Source organism: Salmo trutta, unplaced genomic scaffold, assembly GCF_901001165.1.
Source record: "Salmo trutta unplaced genomic scaffold, fSalTru1.1, whole genome shotgun sequence".
Classification (NCBI taxonomy): domain Eukaryota; kingdom Metazoa; phylum Chordata; class Actinopteri; order Salmoniformes; family Salmonidae; genus Salmo; species Salmo trutta.
Window position 1 is genome coordinate 15,001 of NW_021822144.1, and position 17,995 is coordinate 32,995.

Here is a 17,995-nt window from a genome sequence, read left to right on the forward strand (position 1 = left end):
TTCAGATGGTTAACTAGCAGTCTACAGTAACACCACCTCCATTCAGATGGTTAACTAGCAGCCTACAGTAACACCACCTCCATTCAGATGGTTAACTAGCAGTCTACAGTAACACCACCTCCATTCAGATGGTTAACTAGCAGTCTACAGTAACACCACCTCCATTCAGATGGTTAACTAGCAGCCTACAGTAACACCACCTCCATTCAGATGGTTAACTAGCAGCCTACAGTAACACCACCTCCATTCAGATGGTTAACTAGCAGTCTACAGTAACACCACCTCCATTCAGATGGTTAACTAGCAGTCTACAGTAACACCACCTCCATTCAGATGGTTAACTAGCAGTCTACAGTAACACCACCTCCATTCAGATGGTTAACTAGCAGCCTAACTACCCGTTGGCTCTTGTCCGTTGTACAATATACTTCTCATTTAACTTTTAGTTCCGTCATTCTAGTTCCGTCATTCTAGTTCCGTCATTCTAGTTCCGTCGTTCTAGTTCCGTCGTTCTAGTTCCGTCGTTCTAGTTCCGTCGTTTTAGTTCCGTCGTTTTAGTTCCGTCATTCTAGTTCCATCATTCTAGTTTGGTCGTTTTTAGTTCCATCATTCTAGTTTGGTCGTTTTTAGTTCCGTCATTCTAGTTCCGTCATTCTAGTTCCGTCATTCTAGTTTGGTCGTTTTTAGTTCCGTCATTCTAGTTCCATCATACATATATATTTCTTCATTCATTCATTGTGGTTCACAGTGCTGACTGAATCTGGGTCCCTGAACGGTTCGGTAGATTATGATACATAACCACTGTTTCAACAATACGTTTACCTCTATAGCCCTAATTATGATACATAACCACTGTTTCAACAATACGTTTACCTCTATAGCTCTAATTATGATACATAACCACTGTTTCAACAATACGTTTACCTCTATAGCTCTAATTATGATACATAACCACTGTTTCAACAATACGTTTACCTCTATAGCTCTAATTATGATACATAACCACTGTTTCAACAGGTATATCAGTTATTTTTTGGTGTCCATTTCCTTACGTTGCCAAACAAAACCCCCATAACTCTCCTCTATCATTCCGAAGGCGACCCCAGACGCCAAAAACCCCATAACTCTCCTCTATCATTCCGAAGGTGACCCCAGACGCAAAACCCCCATAACTCTCCTCTATCATTCCGAAGGCGACCCCAGACTCCAAAACCCCCATAACTCTCCTCTATCATTCCGAAGGTGACCCCAGACTCCAAAACCCCCATAACTCTCCTCTATCATTCCGAAGGTGACCCCAGACTCCAAAACCCCCATAACTCTCCTCTATCATTCCGAAGGTGACCCCAGACTCCAAAACCCCCATAACTCTCCTCTATCATTCCGAAGGTGACCCCAGACGCCAAAACCCCCATAACTCTCCTCTATCATTCCGAAGGTGACCCCAGACGCAAAACCCCCATAACTCTCCTCTATCATTCCGAAGGTGACCCCAGACGCAAAACCCCCATAACTCTCTTCTATCATTCCGAAGGCGACCCCAGACTCCAAAACCCCCATAACTCTCCTCTATCATTCTGAAGGTGACCCCAGACTCCAAAACCCCCATAACTCTCCTCTATCATTCCGAAGGCGACCCCAGACGCAAAACCCCCATAACTCTCCTCTATCATTCCGAAGGCGACGCCAAAACCCCCATAACTCTCCTCTATCATTCCGAAGGCGACCCCAGACGCCAAAGGTCGTTCCAGGAGGTGATAGTCATCGACTCGAGTCAAGACGACGTCATCACGGTGTCGGACAACACGGAGGAAGATGACGGGGTGTGTAGCGCGAAAGGTCAGAGGTTAAAGAAAGGATCCCTGCAGGCCTCGACCCCGGCACCACAGGTACAGAGACTGTGTGTGTGTGTGTGTGTGTGTGTGTGTGTGTGTGTGTGTGTGATTCCCTCTGGTACGATATTGATCTCTAGAAACACCAACCCCTTCTAGTGTGGGAAATATCAGATTTGGACTGCCTGTGTAAATCAAATCAAATTTATTGATAAAGCCCTTCTTTCATCAGCTGATATCTCAAAGTGCTGTACAGAAACCCAGCCTAAAACCCCCCAAACAGCAAGCAATGCAGGTGTAGAAGCACGGTGGCTAGGAAAAACTCCCTAGAAAGGCCAAAACCTAGGAAGAAACCTAGAGAGGAACCAGGCTCTGAGGGGTGGAGATTAGAAACCTAGAGAGGAACCAGGCTATGAGGGGTGGGCCAGTCCTCTTCTGGCTGTGCCGGGTGGAGATTAGAAACCTAGAGAGGAACCAGGCTCTGAGGGGTGGACCAGTCCTCTTCTGGCTGTGCCGGGTGGAGATTAGAAACCTAGAGAGGAACCAGGCTCTGAGGGGTGGAGATTAGAAACCTAGAGAGGAACCAGGCTCTGAGGGGTGGATATTAGAAACCTAGAGAGGAACCAGGCTCTGAGGGGTGGAGATTAGAAACCTAGAGAGGAACCATGCTCTGAGGGGTGAAGATTAGAAACCTAGAGAGGAACCAGGCTCTGAGGGGTGGAGATTAGAAACCTAGAGAGGAACCAGGCTATGAGGGGTGGCCAGTCCTCTTCTGGCTGTGCTGGGTGGAGATTAGAAACCTAGAGAGGAACCAGGCTCTGAGGGGTGGGCCTGTCCTCTTCTGGCTGTGCTGGGTGGAGATTATAACAGAACATGGCCAAGATGTTCAAACGTTCATAGATGACCAGCAGGGTCAGATAATAATAATCACAGTGGTTGTCGAGGGTTCAACAGGTCAGCACCTCAGGGGTAAATGTCAGTTGGCTTTTTCATAGCCGATCTTTGAGAGTATCTCTACCGCTCCTGCTGTCTCTAGAGAGTTGAAAACAGCAGGTCTGGGACAGCAGGTCTGGGACAGGTAGCACGTCCGGTGAACAGATCAGGGTTCCATAGCTGCGGGCAGAACAGTTGAAACTGGAGCAGCAGCACGGCTAGGTGGACTGGGGACAACAAGGAGTCATCATGCCAGGTAGTCCTGAGGCATGGTCCTAGGGCTCAGGTCCTCCGAGAGAGAGAAAGAAAGCTCTGTTGGCTGGTCGTCATTGACCTTGCATAGGCTAAAACACTGGTATACACTGATTTATAAGGCCATATTGGGTAAAATGCCATTTTATCTCTGTTCTTTTTTTTAATCAGGTCAGTAAATAAGAATCAATTGCGGTCCCATTCTGATTTGCTTCTAACAGTACCAAAAATTAGAACAGGTCACGGTAGAAATAGTTTTAGTTACTCGGCTACGTGGTCCTGGAATTCTCTCCTGAACATTTTAAAATGTGACGATCTAGTTTCGTTGGTGGAGTTTAAACACTTGATCGATGTAAATATTATAGAAGAGTGTAATTGTTTTTAGGCCAGCTGTTTTTAGTCAAGATGTTTGTGTTTTTAAATGTAATATGCTTTTGTTGTACTGTATGTGTGTTTATAGTTGTGTTAGTGTAATGTAAGTTGTTTTGTCTGAAATGTTGTTCCCCTTGCTGCTATTGGACCAGGTCTCTCTTGGAAAAGAGATATTTATCTCAATGAGAATAAACCTGTATAAATAAAGGTAAAATAAATAAGAGAGAGAGAGAGAATTAGAGAGAGCATACTTAAATTCACACAGGACACCGGATAAGACAAGAGAAATACTCCAGATATAACAGACTGACCCTAGCCCCCCAACACATAAACTACTGCAGCATAAATACTGGAGGCTGAGACAAGAGGGGTCAGAAGACACTGTGGCCCCGTCAGACGATACCCCCGGACAGGGCAAGATATAACCCCACCCACTTTGCCAAAGCACAGCCCCCCACACCACTAGAGGGATATCTTCAACCACCAACTTACCATCCTGAGACAAGGCCGACCATAGCCCCCACACCACTAGAGGGATATCTTCAACCACCAACTTACCATCCTGAGACAAGGCCGAGTATGGCCCCCACACCACTAGAGGGATATCTTCAACCACCAACATACCATCCTGAGACAAGGCCGAGTATAGCCCCCACACCACTAGAGGGATATCTTCAACCACCAACTTACCATCCTGAGACGAGGCCGAGTAAAGCCCACAAAGAAGGCAGCCTCGGTGGCAGTACTCCAAACCCAGATGGAGCACGGTCCAGAACCAACTCCACGCTGGTTCTGATTAACTGGCCGTTTAGTGCTGCGTCATTAACAGGCATTAATGAATAATACCATTTATTATGTTGTTTACCCCACCCCCTAGAGAAAACCCGCCCCAAAGAGGAGGAGCTCCAGTGTGGACTCTGACAGTCTGGAGAGCTGGATGATTCTAGGCAGCGGGAAACAAGATGGAGACCAGAGCATCATACTGAACCTGGAGGGAGACCTTAAAGGTATGGAGGGAGGGAGGGAGGGAGAAGGGAGGGAGGGAGAAGGAGACATTAAAGGGAGGGAGGGAGGGACAAGGGAGGGAGGGAGACCTTAAAGGGAGGGAGGGAGGGAGAAGGGAGGGAGGGAGAAGGGAGGGAGGGAGAAGGAGACCTTAAAGGGAGGGAGGGAGGGAGAAGGGAGGGAGAGAGGAAGGGAGGGAGGGAGGGAGACATTAAAGGGAGGGAGGGAGGGAGGGAGAAGGAGACATTAAAGGGAGGGAGGGAGGGAGGGAGAAGGAGACATTAAAGGGAGGGAGGGAGAAGGGAGGGAGGGAGAAGGGAGGGAGGGAGGGGAGACATTAAATGGAGGGAGTAGTGTACCAGTTAGTGTTGTGTTGGTCCAGAACATCCCATCTACCAGTTAGTGTTGTGTTGGTCCAGAACATCCCATCTACCAGTTAGTGTTGTGTTGGTCCAGAACATCCCATCTACCAGTTAGTGTTGTGTTGGTCCAGAACATCCCATCTACCTGTTTAGTGTTGTGTTGGTCCAGAACATCCCATCTACCAGTTAGTGTTGTGTTGGTCCAGAACATCCCATCTACCTCTTAGTGTTGTGTTGGTCCAGAACATCCCATCTACCTGTTTAGTGTTGTGTTGGTCCAGAACATCCCATCTACCTGTTTAGTGTTGTGTTGGTCCAGAACATCCCATCTACCTGTTTAGTGTTGTGTTGGTCCAGAACATCCCATCTACCTGTTTAGTGTTGTGTTGGTCCAGAACATCCCATCTACCAGTTAGTGTTGTGTTGACATGCATGTGAGTGTGTGGAGAACTGGATTCTAATCAGCATGTGTATACACACACACACACACACACACACACACTGCTTGTAACGCTAATGCCATAAACTAACAACAGATACACAACCAGGGAGAGGAGAGGGGGGAGAGAGAGGGGAGGGAGAGAAAATGGTCTCTGCAAATCTCTTCAGATCTACACATTAGCTAACATGCAACCTCAGCAACCCCTCTCTCTCTCCCCTCTCTCTCTCCCCCTCTCTCTGTCTCTCCCCTCTATCTATCTCTCTCATTCTGTCTCTCTCATTCTGTCTCTCTAATTCTGTCTCTCCCCTCTCTCTCTCTCCCCTCTCTCTCTCTCCCCTCTCTCTCTCTCCCCTCTCTCTCCCCCCTCTATCTATCTCTCTCATTCTGTCTCTCTAATTCTATCTCTCCCCTCTCTCTCTCCCCCTCTCTCTCATTCTGTCTCTCTCCTCTCTCCCCCCTCTCTCTCTCTCTAATTCTGACTCTCTCTCTATCTCTCTCTCTCTCTCTCTCTTTCTCTTGTTCTCACTCTGTTACTCCCTCATTTGAATTTCCCTGAGCTGAGGTTTCTGCAAGAGTGCTCACACACACACACACACACACACACACACACACACACACACACACACACACACACACACACACACACACAGACCAGGGGAAGGGAGAGGTTTTAGAGCTGGTATGGGGCTCTATGTTTGGCCTGATCTTACCCCCCCCCCCTGTGATCTCTGGAGCTTGACCTCATGTCTGCACACGGGGGTCACGAGGGGGGAGGGAGGGGGGAGGCCACAGGAAAGGGGGTCTGAATCTAGACAGGCTAGCCAGGGGAAAGGGGGGGGGTCTGAATATAGACAGGCTAGCCAGGGGAAAGGGGGGTCTGAATATAGACAGGCTAGCCAGGGGAAAGGGGGGTCTGAATATAGACAGGCTAGCCAGGGGAAAGGGGGGTCTGAATATAGACAGGCTAGCCAGGGGAAAGGGGGGGGTCTGAATATAGACAGGCTAGCCAGAGGAAAGGGGGGCCTGAATATAGACAGGCTAGCCAGGGGAAAGGGGGGGTCTGAATATAGACAGGCTAGCCAGGGGAAGGGGGGGTCTGAATATAGACAGGCTAGCCAGGGGAAAGGGGGGTCTGAATATAGACAGGCTAGCCAGGGGAAAGGGGGGTCTGAATATAGACAGGCTAGCCAGGGGAAAGGGGGGGGGGTCTGAATATAGACAGGCTAGCCAGGGGAAAGGGGGGGGGTCTGAATATAGACAGGCTAGCCAGGGGAAAGGGGGGGGTCTGAATATAGACAGGCTAGCCAGGGGAAAGGGGGGGGTCTGAATATAGACAGGCTAGCCAGGGGAAAGGGGGGGGGTCTGAATATAGACAGGCTAGCCAGGGGAAAGGGGGGTCTGAATATAGACAGGCTAGCCAGGGGAAAGGGGGGGGGGTCTGAATATAGACAGGCTAGCCAGGGGGAAAGGGGGGGGGGTCTGAATATAGACAGGCTAGCCAGGGGAAAGGGGGGTCTGAATATAGACAGGCTAGCCAGAGGAAAGGGGGGTCTGAATATAGACAGGCTAGCCAGGGGAAAGGGGGGGGGGGTCTGAATATAGACAGGCTAGCCAGGGGAAAGGGGGGTCTGAATATAGACAGGCTAGCCAGGGGAAAGGGGGGGGGTCTGAATATAGACAGGCTAGCCAGGGGAAAGGGGGGGGGTCTGAATATAGACAGGCTAGCCAGGGGAAAGGGGGGGGGGGGGTCTGAATATAGACAGGCTAGCCAGGGGAAAGGGGGGTCTGAATATAGACAGGCTAGCCAGGGGAAAGGGGGGGGGGTCTGAATATAGACAGGCTAGCCAGGGGAAAGGGGGGGGTCTGAATATAGACAGGTCCCCACAGTAACTATAGTGAATGTGATTTAGTGATTATGCTGAGAGACTTTAATACTGTTAGTCACCCTGTGAAAACATGGGACACACACAGTGGGTCTGCCAGTCCACTGTCTTGCAGTTTGGTGTTTGGGCAGGAACAAGGACAGGAGAGAGGGGGGGAGGGAGGAGGAGGAGGGAGGAGGAAGAGGAGGTGGTGAGGGGTGAGGCGGAGGCGGCATAGAGAGGATGCGGTAGAGAGGATGCGGTAGAGGGGGGAGGAGGGGGTGAGGCGTATGGGGAGGGGGAGGAGGTGGAGAGGGATGAGGGGAGGTGAGGGGAGGAGGTGGTGAGGGGAGGTGGTGGAGGAGGGGGTGAGGCGGAGGGAAGGGGGAGGAGGTGGAGGAGAGATGAAAAGGCCCAGTCCCTATTTGTACTCACAGTCCGACGAAGGACGAACTTCTCATTGTCTAACACACACACACACACACACACACACACACACACACACACACACACCAATCTGAGACCAGGGTGTGTCTGTCTCTTGCAGCAGCAACCAGATGGAACAGGATAATAAAACGAGTGCTTCAATACCCAGCAGTCACTGGGGGAGGGAGGGGGGGGTCGTCCGACTCTCTCCTCTCCTCCCCTCTATTCTCCCTCTCTTTCTCTCACCCTCTTTGTGTCCCCTTGGTCTTGGTGTGTGCACACCAAACTTTGTTTGAGGCTTTAAAAGCCGGTCTGCCCGGCTATCGGGGTGGGCGAGCGGATCTGTGTCTCCTCTTCCTGTGAACGTTGGGGGGAAATTATTTATCTTCACTCACTCACAGGTAAGACCTCTCCTCGTCTCCTCGTCTCCTCGTCTCCTCTGGGTTCTCTGGTAGTAGTAGGGGCTAGAGGCCTAGTTTGGACCCAGGCAGGGTCCTGGGCTCCTCTCCTCCTCGTCTCCTCTGGGTTCTCTGGTAGTAGTAGGGGCTAGAGGCCTAGTTTGGACCCAGGCAGGGTCCTCGTCTCCTCTGGGTTCTCTGGTAGTAGTAGGGGCTAAGAGGCCTAGTTTGGACCCAGGCAGGGTCCTGGGCTCCTCGTCTCCTCTGGTTCTCTGGTAGTAGTAGGGGCTAGAGGCCTAGTTTGGACCCAGGCAGGGTCCTGGGCTCCTCTCCTCCTCGTCTCCTCTGGTTCTCTGGTAGTAGTAGGGGCTAAGAGGCCTAGTTTGGACCCAGGCAGGGTCCTGGGCTCCTCTCCTCCTCGTCTCCTCTGGGTTCTCTGGTAGTAGTAGGGGCTAGAGGCCTAGTTTGGACCCAGGCAGGGTCCTGGGCTCCTCGTCTCCTCTGGGTTCTCTGGTAGTAGTAGGGGCTAGAGGCGTAGTTTGGACCCAGGCAGGGTCCTGGGCTCCTCTCCTCCTCGTCTCCTCTGGTTCTCTGGTAGTAGTAGGGGATAGAGGCCTAGTTTGGACCCAGGCAGGGTGTTGGGTCCTGGGCTCCTCTCCTCCTCGTCTCCTCTGGGTTCTCTGGTAGTAGTAGGGGCTAGAGGCCTAGTTTGGACCCAGGCAGGGTCCTGGGCTCCTCTCCTCGTCTCCTCTGGTTCTCTGGTAGTAGTAGGGGCTAGAGGCCTAGTTTGGACCCAGGCAGGGTCCTGGGCTCCTCTCCTCGTCTCCTCTGGGTTCTCTGGTAGTTGTAGGGGCTAGAGGCCTAGTTTGGACCCAGGCAGGGTCCTGGGCTCCTCTCCTCCTCGTCTCCTCTGGGTTCTCTGGTAGTAGTAGGGGCTAGAGGCCTAGTTTGGACCCAGGCAGGGTGTTGGGTCCTGGGCTCCTCTCCTCGTGTCCTCTGGGTTCTCTGGTAGTAGTAGGGGCTAGAGGCCTAGTTTGGACCCAGGCAGGGTCCTGGGCTCCTCTCCTCCTCGTCTCCTCTGGGTTCTCTGGTAGTAGTAGGGGCTAGAGGCCTAGTTTGGACCCAGGCAGGATGTTGGGTCCTGGGCTCCTCTCCTCGTCTCCTCTGGGTTCTCTGGTAGTAGTAGGAGCTAGAGGCCTAGTTTGGACCCAGGCAGGGTGTTGGGTCCTGGGCTCCTCTCCTCGTCTCCTCTGGGTTCTCTGGTAGTAGTAGGAGCTAGAGGCCTAGTTTGGACCCAGGCAGGGTGTTGGGTCCTGGGCTCCTCTCCTCGTCTCCTCGTCTCCTCGTCTCCTACCCTTCCTACACCTCTGTCACTTTCCTTGTTTTTTTCTTTCTTCCTTTTTCTACACCCAGCTTTCACTTATTCCTCTCTATATTTTCATCCCTGTTTTTCTCTCTCTCTCTCTCTCTCTCGTTCCCTCTCTTTTACCTGGTTTTAATCCAACCACGTCCGTTTTCTCCCCCAGCAGAAACAGAACCTGCTTCCTAACGGTCATTTGACTGGAAACACTCCACTAGCAAGCAGGGGGGTGTGTGTATGTGTGTGTTGTTGGGCATTGGTGTGATGAGATTAGGATGGGGGGGACGTGGTTGGTAGTTCGGGTGTGTGTGTGTGTGTGTTTATGTGGGGGGGGGTGTTGCTATGTCTGGTAGCTTAGGTAGGGGGCTTTGTACGTGTGTGGGCGGTTAGGTGCAGAGAGGAGGTGTGTGTGTGTGTGTGTGTGTGTGTGTGTGTGTGTGTGTGTGTGTGTGTGTGTGTGTGTGTGAGGTGCCTGTTTAAACACGCTGTGTGGTAGTATGGGTGAGGGGAGTTACTCCTCGTGTGGCCCTGGGCTACCCAGATAAGAGAGGATCCTCACACCAGGAAGTCCTCACACCAGGAAGTCCTCACACCAGGAAGTCCTCACACCAGGAAGTCCTCACACCAGGAAGTCCTCACACCAGGAAGTCTATGTGTTAAGTGTTTCTAGCTTATCGCTCGTCTTGTTTTGGCACATTTAAAAAAAACAAAAAATTGTTTTTATTTATTTATTTAATATCAAATCAAAGAGAAAATAATCTGAATGGCATTTCAAGGTGTTAGAGAGATTTCAGATCAGAACTATATATCTGTTTTATCTGTTAAAAATCAGTCTTCATTTTGTTATAATATTCACCCTTCCACGACAGACTTGGTTTAACATTAGATAAAAATATATTTTTAAATCAGTATTTTTAATACAAAACGTCATCATTCAAGAGAAGTGTTGGTTTGAAATAAGATATTTTAGCTAAATCTCTTTATTTTTTATTTCAGCGTTTTTAAATAAAAAAAAAACACACTGAGCCGTTTCTGTCCTTTATCAACGCCGGCGCTAATCACTCGTTCCCCGACACGTCAAACGGCATCGTTGTCAGTCACCATATCTACAGACCCATTTAAAAACTCCCCCCAATCAGAAATATCGACAAATCCAAAATGAGTCCTTCACCGTATCGACAGACTGCGGGTCAAAATAGTATTTCTAACAGACCCTGATTTACGAGAAGAGATGTTTATTTACAGACGTCCGTCTACACCCCCGTGATGCATCATTTGATTATCTGCTTCTTTAAGAAAAGATTCACGATGGAAATGTAATCGATTCTCTTTTTAATGTTTTTAAAATGTTTATGTTTCCTGTTCAAGCTTCTTCGTTATTAACAAGATGTTTTGTAGCGTGTTTATTAATCTACTGATGTTACTTTGGTATTTCGTTTTTATTTTATCCACTGTTTAGATTTGTAGTTTGGTATTTCGGTTTTTAATTTATCCACTGTTTAGATTTGTAGTTTGATATTTATACTGAACCAAAAATATAAATGCAACATATAACAATTTAATAGATTTTGACTGAGTTACAGTTCACAGAAGGAAATCAGTCAATTGAAATAAATAAATTAGGTCCTAATCTATGGATTTCACATGACTGGGAATACAGATATGCATCTGTTGGTCACAGATACCTTTAAAAAGAAAATGGGCCTCAGGATCTCGTCGCGGTATTTCAGTGCATTCAAATTGCCATCGATAAAATGCAATTGTGTTTGTTATCCGTAGCTTATGCCTGCCCAATACCATAACCCCACCTCCACCATGGGGCCCAATACCATAACCCCACCTCCACCATGGGGCCCAATACCATAACCCCACCTCCACCATGGGGCCCAATACCATAACCCCACCTCCACCATGGGGCCCAATACCATAACCCCACCTCCACATGGGGCCCAATACCATAACCCCACCTCCACCATGGGGCCCAATACCATAACCCCACCTCCACATGGGGCCCAATACCATAACCCCACCTCCACATGGGGCCCAATACCATAACCCCACCTCCACCATGGGGCCCAATACCATAACCCCACCTCCACCATGGGGCCCATACCATAACCCCACCTCCACCATGGGGCCCATACCATAACCCCACCTCCACCATGGGGCCCAATACCATAACCCCACCTCCACCATGGGGCCCAATACCATAACCCCACCTCCACCATGGGGCCCAATACCATAACCCCACCTCCACCATGGGGCCCATACCATAACCCCACCTCCACCATGGGGCCCAATACCATAACCCCACCTCCACCATGGGGCCCAATACCATAACCCCACCTCCACCATGGGGCCCAATACCATAACCCCACCTCCACATGGGGCCCAATACCATAACCCCACCTCCACATGGGGCCCAATACCATAACCCCACCTCCACCATGGGGCCCAATACCATAACCCCACCTCCACCATGGGGCCCAATACCATAACCCCACCTCCACCATGGGGCCCAATACCATAACCCCACCTCCACCATGGGGCCCAATACCATAACCCCACCTCCACCATGGGGCCCAATACCATAACCCCACCTCCACCATGGGGCCCAATACCATAACCCCACCTCCACCATGGGGCCCAATAATATAACCCCACCTCCACCATGGGGCCCATACCATAACCCCACCGCCACCATGGGGCCCAATACCATAACCCCACCGCCACCATGGGGCCCAATACCATAACCCCACCTCCACCATGGGGCCCATACCATAACCCCACCTCCACCATGGGGCCCATACCATAACCCCACCTCCACCATGGGGCCCAATACCATAACCCCACCTCCACCATGGGGCCCATACCATAACCCCACCTCCACCATGGGGCCCAATACTATAACCCCACCTCCACCATGGGGCCCAATAGCATAACCCACCTCCACCATGGGGCCCAATACCATAACCCCACCTCCACCATGGGGCCCATACCATAACCCCACCTCCACCATGGGGCCCATACCATAACCCCACCTCCACCATGGGGCCCATACCATAACCCCACCGCCACCATGGGGCCCAATACCATAACCCCACCTCCACCATGGGGCCCATACCATAACCCCACCTCCACCATGGGGCCCATACCATAACCCCACCTCCACCATGGGGCCCAATACCATAACCCCACCTCCACCATGGGGCCCATACCATAACCCCACCTCCACCATGGGGCCCAATACTATAACCCCACCTCCACCATGGGGCCCAATAGCATAACCCCACCTCCACCATGGGGCCCAATACCATAACCCCACCTCCACCATGGGGCCCATACCATAACCCCACCTCCACCATGGGGCCCATACCATAACCCCACCTCCACCATGGGACCCAATACCATAACCCCACCTCCACCATGGGCCCAATACCATAACCCCACCTCCACCATGGGGCCCATACCATAACCCCACCTCCACCATGGGGCCCAATACCATAACCCCACCTCCACCATGGGGCCCATACCATAACCCCACCTCCACCATGGGGCCCAATACTATAACCCCACCTCCACCATGGGGCCCAATAGCATAACCCCACCTCCACCATGGGGCCCAATACCATAACCCCACCTCCACCATGGGGCCCATACCATAACCCCACCTCCACCATGGGGCCCATACCATAACCCCACCTCCACCATGGGGCCCATACCATAACCCCACCGCCACCATGGGGCCCAATACCATAACCCCACCTCCACCATGGGGCCCATACCATAACCCCACCTCCACCATGGGGCCCATACCATAACCCCACCTCCACCATGGGGCCCAATACCATAACCCCACCTCCACCATGGGGCCCATACCATAACCCCACCTCCACCATGGGGCCCAATACCATAACCCCACCTCCACCATGGGGCCCAATAGCATAACCCCACCTCCACCATGGGGCCCAATACCATAACCCCACCTCCACCATGGGGCCCATACCATAACCCCACCTCCACCATGGGGCCCATACCATAACCCCACCTCCACCATGGGACCCAATACCATAACCCCACCTCCACCATGGGGCCCAATACCATAACCCCACCTCCACCATGGGCCCATACCATAACCCCACCTCCACCATGGGGCCCAATACCATAACCCCACCTCCACCATGGGGCCCATACCATAACCCCACCTCCACCATGGGGCCCATACCATAACCCCACCTCCACCATGGGGCCCAATAGCATAACCCCACCTCCACCATGGGGCCCAATACCATAACCCCACCTCCACCATGGGGCCCATACCATAACCCCACCTCCACCATGGGGCCCATACCATAACCCCACCTCCACCATGGGGCCCATACCATAACCCCACCGCCACCATGGGGCCCAATACCATAACCCCACCTCCACCATGGGGCCCATACCATAACCCCACCTCCACCATGGGGCCCATACCATAACCCCACCTCCACCATGGGGCCCAATACCATAACCCCACCTCCACCATGGGGCCCATACCATAACCCCACCTCCACCATGGGGCCCAATACCATAACCCCACCTCCACCATGGGGCCCATACCATAACCCCACCTCCACCATGGGGCCCAATACTATAACCCCACCTCCACCATGGGGCCCAATAGCATAACCCCACCTCCACCATGGGGCCCAATACCATAACCCCACCTCCACCATGGGGCCCATACCATAACCCCACCTCCACCATGGGGCCCATACCATAACCCCACCTCCACCATGGGGCCCATACCATAACCCCACCGCCACCATGGGGCCCAATACCATAACCCCACCTCCACCATGGGGCCCATACCATAACCCCACCTCCACCATGGGGCCCATACCATAACCCCACCTCCACCATGGGGCCCAATACCATAACCCCACCTCCACCATGGGGCCCATACCATAACCCCACCTCCACCATGGGGCCCAATACTATAACCCCACCTCCACCATGGGGCCCAATAGCATAACCCCACCTCCACCATGGGGCCCAATACCATAACCCCACCTCCACCATGGGGCCCATACCATAACCCCACCTCCACCATGGGGCCCATACCATAACCCCACCTCCACCATGGGACCCAATACCATAACCCCACCTCCACCATGGGGCCCAATACCATAACCCCACCTCCACCATGGGGCCCATACCATAACCCCACCTCCACCATGGGGCCCAATACCATAACCCCACCTCCACCATGGGGCCCTCTGTTCACAACGTTGACATCAGCAAACCGCTCGACCACACGACGCCATACACGTGGGTCTGCGGTTGTGAGGCCAGTTAGACGTACTGCAAAAATTCACTAAAATGACGTTGGAGACGGCTTATGGTAGAGAAATGAACATTCAATTATCTGGCAACAGCTCTGGTGGACATTCCTGCAGTCAACATACCAATTACACGCTCCCTCAAAACTTGAGACATCTGTGGCATTGTGTTGTGTGTGACAAAACTGCACATTTTAGAGAGGCCTTTTATTGTCCCCCCAGCACAAGGTGCACCTGTGTAATGTTCACGCTGTTTAATCAGCTTCTTGACATGCCACACCTGTCAGGTGGATGGATTGTCTTGAAAAAGGAGAAACGCTCACTAACAGGGATGTAAACACATGTGTGCAGAAAACTGGAGAGAAATTAGCTTTTTGTGCGTCTGGGAATTTTCTGGAATCTTTTATTTCATGAAACAATTTACATGTTGCGTTTTTATAGTTTTGTTATTGACGTTTAATTTTGTAATTTGATATTTAGTTTTATCCGCCGATTTAATTTTGTAGTTGTGTGTGTTTTCTGTTGTCTGTCTTCAGTCACCTCTATAGTGGTAGAACCAACACGTTGTATAGCGGTAGAACCAACACGTTGTATAGCGGTAGAACCAACACGTTGTATAGCGGTAGAAACCAACACGTTGTATAGAGGTAGAACCAACACGTTGTATAGCGGTAGAACCAACACGTTGTAGAGGTAGAACCAACACGTTGTATAGCGGTAGAACCAACACGTTGTATAAGCGGTAGAACCACACGTGTATAGCGGTAGATACCAACACATTGTATAGCGGTAGAACCAACACGTTGTATAGCGGTAGAACCAACACGTTGTATAGAGGGTAGAACCAACAACGTTGTAATAGCGGTAGAACCAACACATTGTATAGCGGTAAACCAACACGTTGTATAGCGGTAGAACCAACACGTTGTATAGCGGTAGAACCAACACGTTGTATAGCGGTAGAACCAACACGTTGTATAGCGGTAGAACCAACACGTTGTATAGCGGTAGAACCAACACAACACGTTGTATAGCGGTAGAACCAACACAACACGTTGTATAGTGGTAGAACCAACACGTTGTATAGCGGTAGAACCAACACGTTGTGTAGCGGTAGAACCAACATGTTGTATAGCGGTAGAACCAAAATGTTGTATAGCGGTAGAACCAACACGTTGTATAGCGGTAGAACCAACACGTTGTATAGCGGTAGAACCAACACGTTGTATAGCGGTAGAACCAACACGTTGTATAGCGGTAGAACCAACACGTTGTATAGCGGTAGAACCAACACAACACGTTGTATAGCGGTAGAACCAACACGTTGTATAGCGGTAGAACCAACACGTTGTATAGCGGTAGAACCAACACGTTGTATAGCGGTAGAACCAACACGTTGTATAGCGGTAGAACCAACACGTTGTATAGCGGTAGAACCAACACGTTGTATAGCGGTAGACCAACAGCGTTGATAGCGGATCAGAAACCACCAACACGTTGTATAGTGGTAGAACCAACACAACACGTTGTATAGTGGTAGAACCAACACGTTGTATAGCGGTAGAACCAACACAACACGTTGTATAGCGGTAGAACCAACGTAGACGTTGATATAGTGGTAGAACCAACACTTGTATAGCGGTAGAACCAACACGTTGTATAGCGGTAGAACCACACGTTGTATAGCGTAGAACCAACACGTTGTGTAGCGGTAGAACCCACATGTTGTTGTAGGCGGTAGAACCAACACGTTGTATAGCGGTAGAACCAACACTTTGTATAGAGGTGAACCAACACGTTGTATAGATGTAGAACCACACGTTGTATAGCGTAGAACCAACACGTTGTATAGCGGTAGAACCCAACAACGTTGTATAGCGGTAAGAACCAACACGTTGTATAAGCGGTAGAACCAACAACGTTGTATAGCGGTAGAACCAAACCACAAACACGTTGTTATAAGCGGTAGAACCAACAACGTTGTAATAGCGGTAGAACCACACGTTGTATAGCGGTAGAACCAACCCGTTGTATAGCGGTAGAACCAACACGTTGTATAGCGGTAGAACCAACACGTTGTATAGCGGTAGAACCAACACGTTGTATAGCGGTAGAACCAACACGTTGTATAGAGGTAGAACCAACACGTTGTATAGCGGTAGAACCAACACATTGTATAGCGGTAGAACCAACACGTTGTATAGCGGTAGAACCAACACGTTGTATAGAGGTAGAACCAACACGTTGTATAGCGCCCCCTACTGTATTACCTCACGCTGCACCTCCCCCTACTGTATTACCTCACGCTGAGCAGCCCTCCCCTACTGTATTACCTCAAGCTGAGCAGGACCTCCCCCTACTGTATTACCTCACGCTGCACCTCCCCTTACTGTATTACCTCACACTGAGCAGCACCTCCCCTACTGTATTACCTCACGCTGAGCAGCACCTCCCCCCTACTGTATTACCTCACGCTGAGCAGCACTCCCCTACTGTATTACCTCACGCTGAGCAGCACTCCCCCTACTGTATTACCTCACGCTGAGCAGCACTCCCCCTACTGTATTACCTCACGCTGGAGCAGCACACCTCCCCTACTGTATTACCTTACCTCATCCACCTACTGTATTACCTCACGCTGCACCTCCCCCTACTGTATTACCTCACACTGAGCATCACCCCCCTACTGTATTACCTCACGCTGAGCAGCACCTCCCCCTACTGTATTACCTCACGCTGAGCAGCACCTCCCCCTACTGTATTACCTCACGCTGAGCAGCACTCCCCCTACTGTATTACCTCACGCTGAGCAGCACTCCCCCTACTGTATTACCTCACGCTGAGCAGCACTCCCCCTACTGTATTACCTCACGCTGAGCAGCACCTCCCCCTACTGTATACCTCACGCTGATCAGCAGCACTCCCCTACTGTATTACCTCACGCTGAGCAGCACCTCCCCTCCTACTGTATTACCTCACGCTGAGCAGCACCTCCCCCCTACTGTAATTTACCATCAACGCTGAGCAGCACTCCCCCTATCTGTAGTAACCCTACACTCCCCCTGAGCAGCACCCGTGCCCCTACTGTATTACCTCACCACTGAGCAGCACCTCCCCCCCTACTGTATTACCGTCTACGCTGAGCAGCACTCCCCTAACTGTATTAACTCCCCCTGAGTGCAGCCACCTCCCCTACTGTATTACCTCACGCGTAGCAGCACACTTCCCCCTACTGTATTACCATCACAGCTGAGCACACGCCCCCTACTGTATTACCTCACGCTGAGGTCAGCACTCCCCCTACTGTACTTACATCCCCCTGAAGCAGCACCTCCCCCTACTGTATTACCTCACGCTGAGCAGCACCGTCCCCCCTACTGTATTACCTTCACAGCTGAGCCAGCACTTCCCCCTACTGTATTCACCT

The 17,995-nt window shown here is 51.2% G+C and overlaps 1 protein-coding gene across 1 annotated transcript in view; it reads left to right on the forward strand.

Annotated features, from left to right (window-relative positions):
- Nucleotides 1-8,823, forward strand: part of LOC115180742 (zinc finger CCHC domain-containing protein 7) — a 19,053-nt gene extending 10,230 nt beyond the window's left edge. Inside the window, exons 3-5 of the mRNA XM_029742922.1 lie at nt 1,723-1,889; nt 4,267-4,396; nt 8,729-8,823. Coding sequence (XP_029598782.1) covers nt 1,723-1,889; nt 4,267-4,396; nt 8,729-8,823 — 392 coding nt within the window. The remainder of the gene's footprint in view (nt 1-1,722; nt 1,890-4,266; nt 4,397-8,728) is intronic.
- Nucleotides 8,824-17,995: the final 9,172 nt, after the last annotated feature.